The sequence below is a fragment of the Cricetulus griseus genome (assembly GCF_003668045.3).
Source record: "Cricetulus griseus strain 17A/GY chromosome 1 unlocalized genomic scaffold, alternate assembly CriGri-PICRH-1.0 chr1_0, whole genome shotgun sequence".
In the NCBI taxonomy this organism is placed as follows: domain Eukaryota; kingdom Metazoa; phylum Chordata; class Mammalia; order Rodentia; family Cricetidae; genus Cricetulus; species Cricetulus griseus.
Window position 1 is genome coordinate 208,521,835 of NW_023276806.1, and position 21,324 is coordinate 208,543,158.

The window sequence follows — 21,324 nt, forward strand, 5'->3', positions numbered from 1 at the left end:
GCGCGGGAGGCACGCTGAGCTCGGGGCTGCCTGCGCTCGCAGCGCCTGGGGAATTGGCTGTGGGCGAGGCGGTCCCGGCTGCCCTTTATCGCTCACTGGGCTCGTCTTTTGAAACTTTATCAGTGAGTCTCACCACTAGCCGCAGACGCGAGCGGCGGGGGGGCGGGGGCGCAGAGGCGCCGGCAGCCGTGACGAGGCGCTCCCGGAGCTGAGCGCTTCTGCTCCGGGCACGCATGGCGCCCGCACACGGAGTCTGACCTGATGTAGACGCAAGGGGGTTAATATGAACGTCCCTCTCGGTGGAATCTGGCTCTGGCTCCCTCTGCTCTTGACCTGGCTCGCCCCTGAGGTCAGCTCTTCATGGTGGTAAGTCCACGCATATGGGCGCGGTGCTGATGGATTTTTGGAGATGGGAGTGGGGACCCTACTGGTGGCATAGACCTTCCTTGGCTGTTTCCCAGTCCTGGCAGTTGTGGATTCTGGAGCAACACGGTCTTATCACAGCATCCTGAGCCTAACCCCTTTGCTTTTCTAAAAACCCATTTTAGCTTTGACAACTCAAAAAAAAAAAAAAAAAATCCCATGCCCACAAATGAGAGCTCTGATGTTTGGTTGTTTGGACCCAGCTGAGTGACAGCAAAAGCAGCCAATATCTTATTCCCCTGAGAAATGTGTTAGCCTGCTCTCTAAGTGTAGTGCAGATGTGTGTGTGTGTGTGTCTGTGTGTGTGTGTGTGTGTGTGTGTGTCTGTGTGTGTGTGTGTGTGTTTCTGTGTCTGTGTGTCTGTGTGTGTGTGTGTCTGTGTGTGTGTGTGTGTGTGTAAGAGAGAGAGAAGAGAGAGAAAGAGAGCTAGAATTCACCTTGAAAACTACAACTGCCACCCCCACATCCTAAAAAGAAAAAAAATAAATATATCTCAAGAGAAATCAGTCCAGGCAGTTGGAGTTGTAGAACCTGAAGCTTGTGATTTTGTATTATTTCCTGGACTTCCACATTCCTGACGCTTCACCCTCAGTGAGGCAGCATCCAGGTAGGGACTATTGCCTGGATGCAAAACTGCTGGATCGGAGTTGCTGCCCCAAGATGCTGCCCTACTCAAAACTGTCTTCCTAAAGAGTAACTAGGCTGCTGTCTTTGTATGCTGATCTATGATTTATTTTGCATATTCTCTGCCTATCCAGAAATCGTCTCCATCTCTCAACTTTATGACCTTGAAAAGAGATGGAGTTGAGAGCTCTGTAACTTTCTTGTATGTAGAGGACCAGGGCAGATATTAAAGTACTCTGATACCAATTCAGAAAGATTGGCTATCCCCCACACACATCCTTTTGTATTGGACAATGGTAAGGATCTCAGCCAAACTCAGGTCAAAGCCAGTGACTATTTAGACATCCGAGTGTCTGAGGGAAACAAAGCACTGATGATGCTAAGGGGTGGAGGGTCAGCTCCTTCCTAAGTGACTTGAACAGGGAGCCCTTTAGCCTTGACATTGCTGACATGCAATCAAAGAATGATTTATCAGATTGACCATTCCTTCAATAAAATGATTATTTCTGTTTCTGCATGTGTATAAATATTATTTATTGCTCAAGCATTTTGTCACATTGTCTCTCAGCTGTCACTTAGATGGATATTTTTAAGTCACAGCTGTAATAATTTTATAACCATATAAAACAATGGCAATGCAAAGAAAAAGATATTCCCCTTGTTTGGTCACTTCAAAAGACACCTATGGCAGCTTGAGTGGTATAAAAGGTACTTTTCCAAGTGTTTCACAACTAATGCAGAGCATCTGCCTAGAGATAATGGTGTAATTTTTGTTAAAGTTTCTTTTCAGAGCGTACTTTACAGAGTTATAGTGCTGATTCTTCAAATATTTAATGCTCTTGATAACAATAGAAAGATTTTTCCCCCAACAGTTTCTATAAGTGCCCAAAAAAGGGGGGGCTAGAAAATGAAACCATTTTAAGGATTCTTTAGTGTGGAAAGAATGGCATGTTTGTAAGAAGGTAGCATCCGATCCCAGCAGGTGCTAATAGGATAGATGCTGGCAGTTTTGAAGACATTTAGGTCAGACAAATGGGAGTGAGGAACTTCTAAAGGTCAGCTTCCTCCAAAGCCAAAAGCAGACATATGGCATTCACTGAGAGCGGAGAGTTCTTTGAAAGTCTTTCTGTGTTCTCCCAAGCACACTGCCCCCCTTCAGCTCCTATCTTCACAATGCTACTGCCTCTGCCTCCCTGTCCAAAGCATCATTTGGTGGCTCCCACTTTGGGAGATAGTCACCACTCTATTTGGAAGTAGATTGACCAGGTCATCAGCCATGCTGCAGCACTGAATGAAAATTAAATAGCCCCCTGCCTTCTAGTGTTAGCAGAGTATAAGTAATTCAGACTCAAACAGTGCTTTGAATGCTGGTCTCCTGGGCAACACCAAGCTCTGGTCACATTACTTTTGCCTTTCTGGTGGTTTCTCACAGGTACATGAGAGCTACAGGTGGCTCCTCCAGAGTGATGTGTGACAATGTGCCAGGCCTGGTGAGCCGCCAGCGTCAGCTGTGTCACCGACATCCAGATGTGATGCGTGCCATTGGCCTGGGTGTGGCTGAGTGGACAGCAGAGTGCCAGCACCAGTTCCGCCAGCACCGCTGGAACTGTAACACCCTGGACAGAGATCACAGCCTCTTTGGCCGGGTCCTCCTCCGAAGTAAGTCTCCTACCTTCACCCAGCTCCCGACTCCTGGCCCTCCTTGTACCAGTGCTCAAAGCCTCTGCTCGCCCTTAGTGGCTTTCTGTTCAGTGAGTCTGTGCTTTGGGGTAGCATCATCTCCTTCCAAAGATGAGACTTGTATCAGTCAAGGAACTGTCTCAAGTCTATACGCTGTTGGTGGAGCAGGTTGAGAAACTATGGGCTGAAGGATTGCAGGCTGGTGTCCTTTTGTCCTTCGCTCTGTCCATCACTTCAACACTGCGTGACCATTTGGGATCAAATGTGGTCTCTGGAAAGAAAGAAGCAACCACAGGACGCTTTTGACTTTTTTTTTTAATGTCTTTCTGAGGCTTGAACCTTTAGAGGAATTTGATCAAGATAGTATGTTCAAATCTTTTTTTGACTTAAAATACACTATGAAAATTTTGTGTGTAGAGACAAATCTCACCTCAGTACCTTTGACCTCTCATTTGACTAGCTAGGTCAGGGTTGCTCTGCATCTACTTTCTGTTTTCCATAAAAATGTAAATTCCACCAGGGCAGGGACTAGCCTGTATTTTGTGCACTTTGATTGGTACCTGTGTGTCGTAGGTTCCATTCATTTGTTACGATGAATGAGTAGGTAAACGTGTACCGAGAACCTATTGCTTTTCTACCTACATTTTAGACGGCAAACATGTTCATGTATGGGGACTAAGGACCCTGAACACACAGGTTTCTTTTTCTATTAGAGGGAGACTTAACTCCTTTTTCTAATTAGATAAAGGGGACCTTTAAGTGTCTGAATATTGAAAGAAACTCAAAGCTAGTGGTTTATTCTCACATAATCAGAGAAGATAAATTGAAGTCAAGATATGCTTTCAAATAATATCCATCCATTGAGCTGGCAGGAGTAGCATTCTTCAAGAAATAACTGTCCATTTGTGAGTTGGAAAGCTGACTAGAAATACAACAGTGTATGCGCAAAGACAGAAACAGAGAATTTTACACTTGTTTTTGCCCACCCCACTCCCTCCTATTCCCAGGGAAATCATCCAGGCTGTGCACTTGGTAATGCTTAACAGAGGGTGTTTCTATCATGTCATCATCATAGCCCTAGGGTTTTATGAGGCCAAATGCATAAATGAATGTCTCGAAAATCCCCCAAGGGCGTAGTACTCTCACTCTTAGAGTATCCCTAAAGTTAATTTACTGTGATACTCTGCAATTTTATTCTCTAGTTTAAGAACTATATTCTTATGCATTCCTTTTAGAGTTTCGATATGACATCGCAAATTTTTGAAAGGATAATAGCAAATGTCAGCCTCGTGGAATTTTAAGACTTCACCTAGATTAGTTCACCAGTAAATCAATTAGCGCTGGACCTTGTCAAAGAGAATTTGCAAATATCCATCACAGGCTGTGTTGTTTGTAGATTTTTCCCTGATTAAAATAGATCAGGAGTTTCCAGTGGTTTTAAATTAGAGGAACTTCCCATTTATGCAGTGATAACCTGTAGCTCCATTAAGTCCTTTGCTTGTAAAGGGGTGAAGAAAAAAAAAAAAACCAAACAGCCTTTAGATCACAAATGAAAGGAAGCAATTTAAATGTTTAAATGAATAATTACTGGGCAGGGGTGGGGGTGCGTGGAGGTAGGGAGATGAGTTTCAGGATTGGGTTCCCTCTTTCCACTGTGCTTTCCAGACAGTCAACTCAGCCTTTTCTTGCTGAGCCTTGACACTGACCTAAAAGGAAGTGGCTTCAACAAACAATCCAAACGATGGCATCTCGGCCAAAGCTGGAGATGCTTTCATAGAACACTTGGAAGTCACTGAGTGGAAAGAGATGGTGATGGGAGAAAAACTGAACTAATTGCCTTGGCTATGGCCTCAGGTGAATAAGGGTTTCCAACTGGGACTTCCTACAGATGATGCTGAGAACTTCCCCAAGGTGCTCAAAACTTAAAACCCTCACAGCGAGTGAGTGGTTTCTTTCTTTACACTCTTCACAGAAGGCCAACTTCTTCCTAGACATCTCTGCAGATCCCTGCAACTGTCAGTGATGATTTTTTCATTGCTTTGCAGAGGGCTGAATTTGGCCTATAGCAGCAGCTTATCCTGGAAATAATCAGGAAATTCCAATGAAGTAATCCACAGGCTTCTTGCAGTTAATTACTTAGAGGGATGTTTCAATCTACAGTTGTGAAGAACTCTGTGTTAGAAACCTTAATATACCTTTAGGTGATTGGGGAAGATGAAGGGTAACACTGCTGTAGGGAGATTATTGCTGATGCTAAAATCTTCCACGATTACACAGAAGTGGAGAGCAATTGCTTTGTGTGCCCTAGAGACCCAGAGTGAAACAGCATGACTTTTAAGAACATTTGGAATTTACTCTTTTTCACAGGTAGTGAAAAACCCCAATACAGTCTTTTAAATAGATACCTCTGAAATTCTAGAATAGGCTTAAAAAACAAAAGGTGATTAGGGCCCATCCTTGTAGGTTTCAAGAGGAAAAGGCAAAAGAAAAGTAAAGTAGGGATAAAGGAAAGCATTTTTTAAGAGACGGACAATCCATGTCCCTCAAGAAACCATAGCTCAGTGTTCTGCCTTTCCAGGTGCAGTCCTCCTAACCCAAACAAACCCTGCCTTGGTACCAAGTTGACATTGCTCAATACATCTCAATCCCAAAATGATGGCCGCTTCAACAGCAACATTCCAGGAAGCGTCCACATCACCATTCAGATTTGGGTTTCATTTCAGGTGTGATGACCTGAAGAAAAACCAGTTTTTCTAAGAAACCCATGATCACATTTTGGTTTGTTATGAAGCCAGCTCTCAAAATGTGCTAGTATTTCACACACATCACCTAAACATTTAACTGGAGACGCCATCCCACAACATCTAGAGGTAAAACAAAAAGTCACGTAGTAATAGCTAGACATTAATGAACGTATTTGACTAATAACAAATATTCAGAAAGATGGTTTTTTTCTTCAGAAATGGTTTTTGAAGTATAGAAAATTACTTGTTTTTTTTTTGTTGAGTCAACAAGTTAATGTGATTTTTTAGGAGTTGCAGGAGAATTGTGCAACTTCAAAACCCACTCTAGTGCTTTTAAAATACTGTGAGTTTCTAAAACGCTACGATCCATGTCTTCCATGCTTTTCCTCAAACTGTAAGATTAGTGGTAAATACATTAAGCATGTATGATTACTTCCCCTATCTGGTGATTGTAAATATGGACACTGGACTCCAAATCCCAAAGCAGACTTGCAATGATAAAAACAGATAACTCTCATGATAAAAACAAATATATAAGGAAGGTGTTATTTATCTAAAAGCCAGTAGATAAAATTAAGCCACATAAGTCACCATGTCTCAATTCCTCTTTGCCTATGTTTGAGCTTTATAGCATAAGTTGGGACTTTTGAAATAGTTCCTGGGAGCCCACAGTCCTCTCTCTGGAGCACTGCTTGCTACCTGTGGCAAATACTCATCTAAGTGATTATCCATGGAAGTAACTGTTACCCTTTTTGATGATTAGGGTTTTGGAGAGAGATATTCCTAAAAGGCTGAGGTAAGTACCATTCTGTAGTGTAGCTATGTGTTCCTGGTTTTTAATAATGAGACTAGCAATGCAAATTTTGCAAGGGATGCACTGAAAGCTGCAGCACAGATTGACACGTGGAAACGAGTGAAGTTTCAATGCAATAAAGTAGCCCGTTCTCCCAGCTGTGTGGTTCAAAAAGTCACACTGGTCTTGACAGATTGAGTCACTGAATGGTTCTCTGCTCTCTGCCTTGCATTGGCATTAGCTGGTCCAGCTTCTATTTTGATTGTTAATATATTTGCTGCAGCAACCATTAATAAAACACTATGCTAATAACAATGAAATACAGTTCTACTTGAAAAATGAGGTGCACACCGACCCCAAAGAGCCTTATATCTGTCACTCTACCACAGCACTGTGTTATGAGTTACTACAGATTATTAAAATAATTTAATGTAGTTATTGCACTGAAATATGTACCTCTCAGCCTGTAAGTGAAAGTGGGCTGCTCTCTAATAAAGAACAAGTCTAAGAAAGCCCCCAAAGGGTTCTTGCACAAGTCTAATTATAGGCGGTAAATTTGTTTCTTTCCAGAAAAACCAAAGGAAAAGCTTTTCACTGTCTCTGACCCGATACCAATGATTAGTGCAGGTGTTCCAGAAGAAAGGGAAATCACCTTAGTAGTTAGACACCGTATACAACCCAAGGATATTGCATATCACCTTCAACAATCTTCCAATTACTTGTGAAAGTTGATGGCAAGCCAGCACTCCAGCGTTAATGCCAGGGGCTGGTGGCTGACTGAATTCTCCTTCCACTCTAGCCCTAAGATTTGCTTGATTTCAGAATTTCACTGTCTGTAAGTTAAATTTGCCTTAGTGTCTTCAGTAATGCCTAGAGATGTGGGAGGGTGCTTGTTTGCTCTAGCTTCCAACTCTTGAGTTCAAGAAATCTTCCAGCCCAGCCTCTGGAGTAGCCAAGACTCTAGTCACATGCAACAGTGTCTGTCTTGACAGTTTTTTTCCAAGCTGTGATATCATGACTTCTACACCATACAATGGAATGAATGATAGAAGAGCTGTAGAATCCAGACTGTTTTATAGATGGGGAAATTAAGGTGACTCATGCCACTGGAACATGTTTCTGGGACATCTAGGGTTGGGGGTGAACGTGATTTGCTCAAAGCAGGAGCAAGCCCATCTTTTATCTTTTCTACTCTGTATTTAAGGAGAGTTGGACATTAGATATTTAAATGGACCCAATCCTACATTAAGTGCAAGTGACTCAAGTTAAAGAAATAGGCGGGGATCTAGAAAAGAATCCTTGGACACCATAGGAAATGATATGCCAAGCAGCTCACCCTATGACAGCAATGAGGAACACTTGAAGAGAAGCTCTCTGACCACTTTTAAGAAAAGCATTTTTATTTCAGGTAGTCGGGAATCTGCCTTTGTTTACGCCATCTCCTCAGCTGGAGTTGTATTTGCCATCACCAGGGCCTGTAGCCAAGGAGAATTAAAGTCCTGCTCCTGTGACCCAAAGAAGAAAGGAAGTGCCAAGGACAGCAAAGGCACCTTTGACTGGGGTGGCTGCAGTGACAACATTGACTATGGGATCAAGTTTGCCCGTGCATTTGTAGATGCCAAGGAAAGGAAAGGGAAGGATGCCAGAGCCCTGATGAATCTTCACAACAACAGAGCTGGAAGGAAGGTAGGAATCGCTCTCCTGCTCACTTGAGGGCCCCGTGGCCTGTGACTCATTGAGATAGAGCTTATCTTCCAATTTCTGAGAGTTAACTAAAGACTGTGCAGACACAGCTTCCCACTAACCACCCCCCTGCCCCGCCCCATCCCCAGCCCAGGGCCACTTGTTCTGAAGAGTACCACCAACTGGGCTGAGACATCCCCAACCACGCCCCACCTTCTTTCCCACAGCTGAGTTCGAGGAGTACACACCATTGCCTTGAGCAGTATAATGAGTCAAGTAGTTTATGATCCCTCTGGATAGTGTGGAGTCCAGGCAAGAGGTATCATCTGCCAGAGAGTTCTTCATCCCGAAAAGCAATAGTATATTGAATACTTATATGGTGTATCAATACTCAGAGAATTTTCCCCCAATATTCCATGAAAGCAACCCACCAAGAATGGTGGGTAGGCTTCTCCTGGTTATAGGGGTACTCTCTTTTGAAGCCAGACCCAGCACTAGCTATAACCACCACCACCCTTTTTTTGTTACTGGCAGAATAATAGAACCAAAGAACGCTCTTATCCTTTTATCTGGACAAAACTCCTAGTCCATAGGAATCTGGTCTGCAACCACCTTCAAACACCCATTTGGTGCATAAGGAAACAGAAGTCCCCAAGGCTATCCACGAGTCGGGCAGAGGGCAGGATTAGAACTCAGGTAAACTCCTAGGCCAAGGTACTTCAACCTAGTATTACACTGCTTCAATGCCTCTGGTCAACGCATTAATAAGGTAGGACTGTTTAGGTGGCAGCTTGGCCAAAATAACAAGAGAACCAGGATGTGGTTATCTGTGCCTTTGGGCAGAAAGCAGAAACTGTCTGAGATAAACAAATGTTTGGTCTGAATCACTATAAGATAATCTAACTACCAAAAGAAACAGCTATAATTTGTCTTTTGTCAATAAAACACCAAATCTACCTGATATTGATTTGTAAAAAAAATAAATAGATAAGTAAAAGATTGAAAGGTGTGAAGGAGGGACTGATATGGAAAGGCATAGAAATAGAAAAAGGAATACAGCTCTGCTGGGGTGAAATCTTTTTATTGTGCTCCTGCAAAGAACAAGTCTCATTTAAAAGAAGTTAGAGAAATGGGGACTCTTACTTAGCACATGAAATAGGATGAGTGTGGCCTAAGCTGTTTATAAATAGTACCTTTTTTGAACTTAAACACTGGCATTTTTTATTTCCATGAAGTTGTGAGCTGATAGTGAACACTGCCAAGAGTATAGACTCTGCTTGAGCAACACTACAGTTGGTAATTGCTGCTTGTGCAATGATTTAGATAAAAAAATATCTATACTGACCTTTGTTTTGACATCGATTGAGCACATTTAAGTTATAAAATGTGGTGTCTCGGATAGGAGTGCACTTGCTTAATTCTTTGAATGGGTATTTTAACTAGATTCCTCTGTTTGCAAAGATAGGTTATATGACTCTATATGACTCTACATTGTATTCCAAAGAGTGTCAAGTTATTAAAATATATATTAAGTTTTTATAAAAGTTTATTAGACAATGAATAGCTCTAATCTTCAAAACAATAGATCTTAGCTATATACTAGGTCCTACATAAACAAGTGTTTTAACGTAAATCACATGATTGTTCACTGTGTAGATGTGAACAGCTGTCGGACCTCAGATATTCTCCTGCCTGCTCCATGAAACTTAGGAGGCTACTTTTGATTGGAATAAAAGTGCACACACTGACTTTTTAAAATGTGGCTTTAATTAATGGTGGGTGGGCAGCCTTTTTCAAGGAGATGCATGATGTCAGTGAATATGAACTTTAATGAGAGTAAATGTATTGAGATAAACATGCGTCTCTAATTCTCTCCTTGCGGTCATTAGGCCCCCAGTACCAACTCCCCCTTCTTACAAGTAGAAGGCCTGTGGACTCAAAATGAGAACAGGCTGGGCTCGTGTTTGAAGGCAATCCTCCTGAGCTAAGTTTCCAACTGGCCCAGCTCTAGAAAACCCCAGCCTCCAAGGACTGACAGGAACATCAGTCCAGGTTTTTCCTTCTGTTGCTTTTTAGTGTTTTCCAAATTGTCTGATATGAACCCCATCTACTTTTAAAACTGAGAGTAAAGGTGGGGGGCAATATATTTTATTTGAAAGAATAGTCATATGTTCCAAGACATATCTGTTTAACCAATACTAAGTTGCAACTCAGCACAGCCAACCACGTAAGACCTCAATTTACCCTCATAACTACAGTTTAATTAATTTATTATGACAGCTGGTTAGAGCACCCTCATGTGTTTCTCGTCTGTAATACTGTCAAAGTCTGCATTATTCATTCTAACCATTTTCAAAAGACTTTATAATTATTTTTCTTTTTTCATGTTCACTTGAGGTTTGTCTTTCATTGAGTCTAGTTTTCTGGTCCCAAATAGAATTAGGAAGTAAGTTCACCTGGTTCAAGAATGCTCCCTGCCCCCAGTTTCTCCAGGTTGTGAGTCTAACAAAGCCATGCTGTGAAGACTTGCAAGTTATATTAAGACAACTTTTAGTGAATGACCAGCAAACGATGTCTGATCAAGAGCTACCAGGTTTGCTCTCTTTCATGAGCATGCAAGGGGCTTTTCAGTGATTCTATACTTTTTCTAAGAAAAAATAATCACAAGTTCATTAAATTTGCTTAAGAGAATCTGAATCAAAATAATCTTTCAATCTAATCAAATTCTGCTCCTCAACAACTCTAGCAATTTCCCTAAGAATATGAATTTCCATAACAGAATTCAATAAAACTATTTTCTACAAAACATGTCAGACCTTTGGTGTATAGTAGGTGCTCAGCAGAAGTCACTTTTCTGCTAGTAGAGCCAACTTTGTTTATAACTCAGGTAAATGAAGCTGGCCAAAACCCAACATGAACTGTACTTAGGGTTTAATCAGCTATTCTGTCTTCAGACTCATCTTCTATACAATCCAATGTACTAATAAAACAGACATAGTTTTGCTAATTTATAACGTCTTTTTAAATGTTTCATAGTAGGATCTTCCCAAGTCCCATTTAGGGCTAAGAAATAGCATGAATATTTCTAATTCCAGGTGAGAAATTGCCCACAAGAAGATACGTGGGCCAACCTAGGGTCAGATGATAGTAAGAAGCTAGGCTTAGGGTTCACATACAGTTGTGTCTGACTATTTATTACTATAAGTATTGCATCATTTTATTACGATAGCATGTTGCTTTTATTGCTATAACTTTTGTACTACAACCTGAAATCTAGGATAGTGATAGACACAAAAGTCTTACCTCTAATTAAAGAGGTGTTTACAATTGATACCTGCTGGAAGAGGGAAAATCAGTTTTCATCAATATAGAGACACTGGATCTATCAACCACACTCCAGAAAAAGCCTTGTGCTCAGGAATAGTTGAAAGATATAAAATGGTCTCTATGCAAATTGCTTTTTTTTTTTACAAAGAAGACTCCTAGGTAGCGATTGATTTTAACAGGGAAATGTTGTCTTAGTGTTGAAAACATGGCTTTGGGTTATTATGAGCTCCACTTAAGCAACTTGATCTCATTTGAGAGATTCACAGAATTTCAAAAAATGACACACAAGTCTGGAAGTAGTACATGTTACTGAAAGCACTGTGTGTCACTTAAGTCACAAGAGGACTTATCAAAGCCACCTGAACAAACACATTTGGGAGTATTTGGACAGATAAGAAAACGAATATGAAAAAGTACATGGCCACAGGAATAACATTTAGTCAGAGACATGGTGGCATTTAAGTACAAGACAAGCTGCCTTAAGGGATGTACTAAGGTAGTGTTAGCTGAGGAGATAAATCACACACACACACACACACACACACACACACACACACACACACACACACACCACATGAAGCATACAAGCTAGAGATAAGAGATTTCCCATAGAGAAATGTCTTTCAGGATTAATGGCATGTTAAACATCAGGTGAGGAGTGACCAGGGTGCCACAGAGGAGCTACTGACAGAGTTAATGGGACCCAAAGCTGGACATGTATCTTTGTCACATCTAGGGATCTTTGAATACTATGACAAGACATTTGGATGCCACTGGAAAGACGGCATACTTCAGTTCAATTTCTATGCATTGTTTCAATTCCTTTTAAGTCTACTTTGAAAGAATAATGGACATGAAAGTTCAAACCTTTTATAATGTATTGAATTAATGATTAAAAATTCAATTTATTAAGAAAATTGGAAGATTTCCTCTAGGCCCTTGAATTTAATGACTAGTCTTAAGTATCAATGTCAGAAGTGTTATAGTGTGCTACTGATATTAATTAGCTACAAAACAGAGCATTTGAGCTGGGCTGTGGTGGTACACACCTTTAATCCCAGCACTTGGGAGACAGAGACAGGTGGATCTCTGTGAGTTTGAGGCCAGCCTGGTCTACAAGAGCGACAGAGAAAACCTGTCTTGAGAAAACAAAAGCAAGCAAACAAACAAAAACCCCAGAACATTTGGCAACTATGTTGATATTAACTTTTGCTGTGGATGGTGATCCTGAGCAGTTTCTAGCTAGAGATGTCATCTTGACTGGGGCAATAAGAAGGCAAGATTCTCTAGTACTTGAACACAACCATGACAGGCTCACCACCTAGCATTGCCATGGAAAACAAGATGCCCATTACATATGCACCGGATTTCAAGAAAACCTAAAAGAGTTAAGTACATTTTCGATGTGAGGAAATGTGAGTATAATAAAATAGTCAGAATCAGGACACAAACTGGCTGTATTTATGAACTGAAGTAATCTGAAATTCCTAGTCCATTAGTACCCTGCGTTGTGTAGGGAACAACCTTCTGGCATGAGGGACTCCAGCCTTCTGCCCAAATGAGTACCAGGCAAAGACTGAAAAGGGAGAGGACCAAGGTCCCTCGGTGGCCCGGCTGGAGAGCCAGGACACAGCAAACACTTTTACAGCATCCACAGGAAATGCCTCCAAATTAACACAAAATCACTGTTGTATAACTTGTAAGCAGAACCTTAAGGCAAAAAAATCTAGGTTCTAATAAAGATATCAAAGATATCAAAAAATAGATCCCCTGATATCACTTGAAATAGGTAATAAACAAATAATGGCTCTGACTTGAGAGAACTGGAGTATGATGAAAAAGAAATCCCACTCTTAAAAAGTAAGGGCTATCAGGGACAAGGGAAGAATAAAAGCAAACTGTGCTGCAGAGCCAAGCTGTGTCCACTTCCTCCTCATCCTGCCCTTTCCAGTAACAGCTCCGGCATCTTTATATAAAAACCCGGCATATATATAGGGTTTTTACATATATGCACTATATGTCTCCTTATATCATATGAATGGAAACCCAACCAAAATTAAAGTTCTCAACGCATCTGAGCCCTGCATCATCTGTCAGCTAGAGTTATTGTATAGTATGGCTGGTCTATTTCAATGCTAAACCCCACAAATACAGATCCCACACCCTATATTTTCTACCTAAGCAAGCCCACCTACAGTCACTGTTTTTAATAGATGACAGAACTGAAGAAATCACGGTACCTTATTGAACTTAATAAATGTTTGCGTAAGCTAACCAACTGCACCTTTTCTAATAAACAGTCTTTGCTTCCCTGGTACCAGAGCGTGTACAGTTGAAGGATATAAATTGTTTCAGTGTTCAGTAACTCCTATCTTAGAGCCTGTCAAAAGGATTTAATTGGTAATAAATGCACTTGGCTCTAAGCCAATCTGGAAATTAAATAATGTGTTTTTAATGTGTGCTTCCTCCGGAAAACCGATAGGACCAGAGACATGTTGGCTGCTTTGTGCTATACAACTAACTGAACATGGGAGCACCAACACTTCTTCAAATACTTCAGCTTACACGTGCTCACCATGGAAAGACCTGAAACAAACCACATACTTGATTTCTAAGGCAAAGCCAATTGATCATTGGCAAGTATTTTATATAGTATACAGCAGATGGCCTTTTTTTTCCAATTGGAAAATTAGTACGACACAATTTAGGGTTTTGTAAGCTTGGCCACATACATGTCTACAAAAAATTTTCTATTCTTTATGGAAACCTGATGAGGTCACTGTGGCAGCTCCTTCTGTTTGGTTTTCATAAAAGCTGGTGCAGAAAACCTCCTTGAGTGAAGTTTGCTCTTACAAGTGGCAAAATAATTCTCTTCAGAGAGAAATTAAAGATGCAGATGTGTGTAGGAAAGTGTAGGACTCACTGACAATGGGGAACATATACCCAGGGCTTCCCAAATCCCAGGATAAGAAAGCTAAGAAGGGAGTACTTGTGAGACCTCGGGTGTTATATATGGCCTGCCAGCACATCTCACTATGCCTGTGCATCTCTGCCTCTAGGGGTTCAGTATCCTGACCTGTGATGAGGGGATAATAATGTTCCTTATATGCCTGTGTTGCTCAGATAAAATAGGTACTCTAAGATGTGTAACACGGTCTGACATAAGATAAGGACCTAATGAATATTATGTCTCTGATAGCAGGCTGGGCAAAAAAATATAGAATCTTCTACCATACCCTCCTATAATTCTCTCTCTCTCTCTCTCTCTCTCTCTCTCTCTCTCTCTCTCTCTCTTTCTTTCTCTCTCTCTCATTTGATTTTGGTTTGGGCTTTTCAAGATAGGGCTTCTCTGTGTTAACAGCCCTGGCTGTCCTCAAACTCACTTTGTAGACCAGGTTGGCCTCTAACTGGAAGAGATCTGCCTGCCTCTGCCTCTGGAATGCTGGGATTAAAGGCGTGTGCCACCACTACCGCCCCACTCCTTTTACTGCTTTTAACATTCAAGACTTTTGTCTCTGTGATAAAGAATACTGAATTCCTTCTAGAATTCCTTTTTATAAAAGGAAGTTTAAAACGTTAAAGTCTAAACATAGAAAATGGACTCTGTAAAAAAAAAAACACTTTAAAAATGGTCAAAATCAAATATTTAAGGGTTTCACACAAAAAAAATATGCTAAGATTTTTAACACTACAACCTATTGGAGAATGTTAGGGGGAAAAATATTATATATTGAGCTAAAAATGTTCTTTGTACTAGTGCTAAACACCAAAAAAGTGCTGCTGGTCTTGGAAGTTTTCTACCTCATCTGTCTTTCTTAAACTGGCTGTGGCACCCAAGCAAGCTTGCGGTGACAGGATTACAGGGTACCACAGAGTAAAAGTAAGATGGGCTCAGACATGCAGGGGTGGAGGAAGTCCTCAAGAATCATTCTGGCTAGTGTGGTGATAAAAAGGTCCACAAGGGCTATGTGATTGACGAAAGATGCCTAACATAGGGTTGTGCCGATGACATTCTGTAAGAATCACACAAAGGAATAGAGCATGGGAGAAACAGAGAAATGGAGATCTAACTGTATGGCAGTGTGTGCCTGAGGTTGTCAATGAAGCTGTCAGTCTCATGATGGAGAGAATAGTGATTCTTTTACAACAGAAAGACAGCAAAAGGAGAAAACAGTATTTATATATAGCTACAAAAAATGATAAACTGTTGAACAATAGAAATATGTGGACAATAAAATGGAAAATGACTCCCAAATTAAAATCAGTAATTTGGGGATGAGAGAAGAAATTTTACAAAGCCTAATTAGTCTTCCCACTGAAATTCGAGAAGATAGCATCATGTGTAAGTAAAGGCAGAAGCCTTGAGACAGCCATAACAAGGGAACAAGAATTCAAAGAGGAAGCTGAAGAACTTGCCCAAAAGTAAAGTAAAAGCCCCAAGTGATAAACAGAGTTTAAGGAGGTCCACAAACAATCCCGTTTCTCACTTGGGTTTGAAACAAGTTACCAAATGAGCAGATAGTTGGAGCACCCATGGCAATTTCACTGCTGGTTGGGAAAATCATACACCAAGGGATGATGCTTGTGCCACACAGTGCTTCCAAATAGACACCAGACTGTGTTTCATTCATGAGATCGCTGGCTGGTTTGAAAGGCTAGGTCGTAGTGTGTTTTCTCACTAAGCTAACAGTTCCCACCAAAGAAAAAAGGAAAGGTCCTTAGTCGTTTCTTCAAATTCACCAGTTGGGCAAATCAGTTTTCCCACTCTGGGGAGAAAAGAACAAGAGATAGAAAGAACCAAAAATATTACTTGAATGCATTTTTCCCTCAAGGAGCCAGAAAGAAAATTCTTTAAGAAAAAAATATTAAATCCAAAAAGGCATAGAGGATTGATTTGTAGGGTCTATGAACCAATTAGAATGCCATAAAGACTATGGAAAATGCAGAAAGGCAAATAGTAAAGAGAATATTTCAGCATTGAAGTCTACTAGTCTAAGTTGAAAGAGGCTGATAACTGTCAGGCAGGATTAATGAGAAAAAATTCCTGAGGTGTGATATTTCAGAACAACAAGAACACAGGAAAGATTTTAGAAGTTTTCAAGCAAGAAAAAAAAAAAAGGTGAAACAAAAGCCAAAACAAATCCATATTAAAATATGTAAGATGTCATATTTCCCTTCTGCAAAACTGGAGGCTAAAAGCCTGTGAAGCTACACCTTCAAATTTAAGAGAAAATTATTTCCAATCCAGAATTCTATACCCAGCCAAGCTATTAATCAAATGTGAAGGCTTAAGTAAGACCTTAGACATGCAGGAATTCGGAAAATGTATCCTCTGTGCACCTTAAAGAAGTTAAGAATGTACTACAAGCAGAAAGAACGATCAGATAAAAGGAAAACATGGCATCTAGGTAAGTGTGTGTGCAGAGTACCAGGACATGATGCTAAACCTCAGCTATGATGTTAGTCCTTCATCCTAAGAGCATCCTTCATGCCAGAAAGGTTGTGGTATAGGACATCAGATAATAAAATTTAGCCCCAAAATATCACTGCCCTTGACTGAACAGTTAACAGTACTTAACAATACTATTACCCCTCAGCTTCTGTGACCAATTGATTTCTGAATCTTCTGTGTATTTCCAAATCTGAGATATTTAAATTCCTTACATATAATAGTGTTATTTGCATATCACATATATGTATATTTACACATATTTACATGTCCTTCTGTTAGCATCATGTGACAATTTAGATGACACATAGTTGTCATGCCAGATTGATGAGGGAATAATGATCAGAGAAATTCTGTACATGTTCAGTAAGGGCACAAGTATCATAGACCTAACTGCACACATGTACAAGATGTGTGGGAACAATGCTCGAGCAGTGAGTGGTAGAGAGAGACTGAAGATGAACGAGATGGTGGAGGCTGCACCTGGGTGGACTCTCAAAATAGACTTCACATATACAAACTCAAGTTTTTTTTTCTTGTTTGATATTTTTATTTTTTATCATTTTATCATTTGAACTAGAAACAAGATTTATTTACATGACAATCCCAGTTCCCTTCTCCCTCCTGTCCTCCCCTACCAACACCCCCCCAACTAAAACCCTACCTATCACATACCCTGAGCGAGGTAACCCAATCACAAAAAGACAAACATGATATGTACTCACTCATTTGTGGATTTTAGACACAGAGTAAAGGATTACCAACCTACAATCCACACTGCCAGAGAAACTAGTAAACAAGGAGGACCCTAAAATAGACAAACATTGTCCCCTGGAGAAGGGGAAAGTGTCACGATCCCCTGAGCAAATTGAGAGCATGGGAAGAGGGGAGAGAGAGCTACGAGAATGAGAAGGGGAGAAGAGGAAGGATGCAGAGGTCACAGGGGAGCAGAAAGGTTGAGTCAGGTGAAGAACACAAACTCAAGTTTTAATCTGGGAAATTTTCTGAAGTCCCTCCTAATTGTTTTTTTTTTTTTAAATCCACACTTGGTTGAAGCCATAGACAAAGAGGGCCGATAAGTCTTCTTGTTTTCAAATTCTAGAATAAGCATCTAGCTATATCATGGAAGACTTAACTATAATTATAAAACAGTTCTCCGATTTGGTTGTTCAATTATCATCCAAATAAAATGTCACCAGTTCCTTCATCACCAGCTGTTGATGGGAGACCCCTAGCTCTTTACCCCATGTGTCTGAAGACCTCAGGAGTGTCTTACCACTCATTCATCTCTTTCATTCTCCCCAAAATAGCCACAGCCGAGATTATTCCTTGTGGAAATTTCTTTTCCTGGTGATTTAGATACCCTAGAAACACAGAGTGGGAAACAACTATAATTAGATAACTGGTTTTCCTGGTCCATAAAAATTAGGTGCCCACCCCTGTCACAGGTCCTGTCTTGTCCTCTGCCTTCCAGGGGCCCCCAGACTCCTGCAGTGGAGCAGGAACTCCTTATACACCCTCCTGCAGTCCGGAGACACCATGCTCAGCTCAGGCTGTGTATTAGAATTACCTGAAGAACTGAAAGTCCTGTCAGGGCCTGGGCCTCGTGCCTGCCCCACGCCCTCAAGGTTCTGATTTACTCAGCCTGGGAAGGGGCTGCAAATGATCCCCAGGTGATTTTAATGTGCAGCCAGAAACAAGAACCACTGCTCTGCTCTCTCCAGTTGCCAGGGAACAGTCCTCGGATTCCTGTAACTTTACTACACAGAATAGCTGGAGTCTTTCCCCTCTCTTGCCAGACTCTGCATTTCCTCAGACCACAGCCGGGTTGTAAAAGAACATTTTCCCTTCCTCCTCTGTGTGGACACATATGCAGAGCTTTAGAAAGTGGGACATACCATATATGTATTGTTCTGCATTTTGTTTTCATCACTTGACTTTCTTTTACGCATATGACACTGATCTGTCTCGTCATTTAAAGAGCCACAAAATACCACCATCATTCACCAGGTACCATTTTCCACTGGCATCATCTGGATCTCCTCTCATAGTTTGCTATTGCTAATACTATAAAGGGAATTTTTGATTTCTCCTAAGGAGGGAGGGAAATAGTGGGTATAACTCAAAGTTCCAGGAAGATCCCTATGTGATTTAGGCTTATTGTAAGTCTGTTTAGTAAGACCACAGATCTTACTGGGAGTATGGAGTTCTGCCTCCGTCTAGTGACTATAGGTTTTACTGTCCTTACTGGGCCTTGGTTTTCAGAACTGTAGAATGGGAATACTAATTTTCTTTGCTTAATTGTGTTGTGTGCATGATGGTACCTGTGAATCACTGTGTGTATAGGGCCTGGCTAAGCCTGGTTAAGATCTTGGTAAAGAGTTGCTCTGATTAATAATGCTTTTGTAGGACTAGAGATGTGGTTCAGATGGTAGATGCTTGCATAAATCTTGGACAGAGTTCAGTTACCAGCACCGCATAAAAATTGGGTGTACTGGAACACACCTGTAATCCCATGGAAACAGGAGATCAGAAGCTACACAGTGAAGTAGAGGCCAGCCTGGGCTACATGTGAACCTATCTGAAAAAAAAAAAAGCAGCAACAACAACAAAAGCAATGGGTTATAACAGAGGGGTATTAGAATTCAAGATCCTCATGGTGTGACCCAATGCTTTGCTCCCTCCTCGAGTAGTCCAGAGAAGAACTTCAAAGCATAGCTGGTCTTCTCTGACTTCTCTGCTTGAGCTGGGCTTTGCTGTTTTCAGGGCTGAGGGTTTGATCTTAAAGTCTATAAATAGCAGATGTAGGTGGATCCTAAGTGCCGTGTATGAGCTGGACTGGAGATATGGCACGGAGCTCGTAAGAGTCTGAGCTCTCAACTCAGGTCTGTCGTCATTAATCCACAACTAACTTTGGTACCTTCAGCTGCCAGGGACTGTCCCTCCCCCATGGGGGGGGGTTAAATAATGACGAGAACTTGCTATCTTTGATCACAAGAGGTCTGGGTGTCGGGCAAGCCCCAGTTGGGCTCATTGAGCAACTCCACACTCTCCAGAACCAGTTCCTCACCTCTTTCAAGAAAGACTGTGTGCACTGCTTCATATGTTATGTATCCTATTTCTCTCTCATGTCCTTTGTGTCATCTAGAGACAAAGAAAAAGCATCTCTCCTTGTATCTCTTTTAAAGAGTAAAGAAAGGGTCCTGCCAAGCCTGACACCCATTTATCCTTGAATCCCATTGATACAAACTGAATCCAAGTCAGTGTGTGAGCAGTCAATGAACATTCATGATTTAGGCCACCCTGGGATCAGAGAGGGCATGGCCAGACCTGTAGCACACAGCTCCAAGAATGGGTTTGCACAGATCGGCAGCCTCTGGCTCTGCCATGTAGGTCTTTAAAGGACTGCTCAGTCGTAATTTTAAGATCCAAACTTAATATGCAAATCTTCCCAGTAATCATATAAAAATATCAGCTTTGAGTTTTATCACCTGGAAACTTAGCATAACAAAGGCAGGGCAAGGATGCTCCCTGTTATTTTTAGAGCTGGGAATGTTAGTTACAAGTGAATAGCCTAGCCACAAAAGGAATGCAGGAGGAAGAGAAAGGGTAGAGTCAGCCCTTGGCATGGAGTGCCTTATGTATGCTGCTATCAGATCTTAGGAGAGAAGCTTCTAGACAGTCGGGGAGCCTAGAAGGTATTCCTGGGGTTGTGTTTGTCTACTACTGGATGGTCCAGTGAGCCTCATACCCAACACCCGGAATGTAAAGAACATTGGTGAGAGGGTGATTCCAGAGAGAAAATTCGTGTTAAGATGTCCTGTATAGATGCCCAGGTCCCCATAATGTGGAGAATCCAAACCTCATCTTGGCCTTGCATTGCTAGCTCCTAATCAGAAGGACTGATCCCAGGTATACAGGGGCACAGTCCTGTGTATGCCTGGCAAACTGGGGCACGCTACGTGGACACCAATGCTCCAAGCTGGAAGACAGCAATCAAGCCACATAACCCAGTGACCTAAGGCCACTGTGATGCCTAGTCTGTAATTGCTATTCTCTTAGCTGTTGAATGCTTCTGACATATTTCCAGGCTGGTGAGTAAACTGACAGTGACTTGTGGAATGAAAATCCTCTCTGCACACCAGATTCTACTGTATCTTAGTCAGGGTAGCAAGCCTCTACAAGACGCAAACACAGGTCAAGCACTAGGGCAAAACAGCCATGGTGAGATCACCAGGAGGAGGCAGCTGGAAACCCTGTGCACATGTGAGGGGCAATTCGGGGCGGCTGAGACTTGAGCTCCAGGCAGCATAGTTCAGTTACCTTTCTGTCAACTACCTCCATACCTGTACCCCACCAATTTACCAGAACCTCAGAAGGAGTGCAGAGCAGTGCAGAGAAAGTCCCACCCTCAATTTCTTAGAAAGAGAGACCCTAAAAATTCTGCTCAGATAGCACTTTGGAGAATATGATCAAGGGATTCGCTGTCAAATTTCGCTATGCCCTCCCTCTGGATACCCTCTAATTTGGGAATTCAGACTGATTGCCAGATAGGCTCCACGGTAGTGCTGTTTGTGAATGAGGATAAAATATAGAGAGCG

General features: G+C 41.5%; 1 protein-coding gene across 1 annotated transcript in view; it reads left to right on the forward strand.

Moving 5' to 3' along the window:
• The first annotated feature begins 283 nt into the window (after nucleotides 1–283).
• Wnt2 (Wnt family member 2) overlaps nucleotides 284–21,324 on the forward strand; it is a 39,243-nt gene continuing 18,202 nt past the window's right edge. The window contains exons 1-3 of the mRNA XM_027389951.2: nucleotides 284–366; nucleotides 2,480–2,706; nucleotides 7,673–7,950. Of these exons, the coding sequence (XP_027245752.1) occupies nucleotides 284–366; nucleotides 2,480–2,706; nucleotides 7,673–7,950 (588 nt within the window). The remainder of the gene's footprint in view (nucleotides 367–2,479; nucleotides 2,707–7,672; nucleotides 7,951–21,324) is intronic.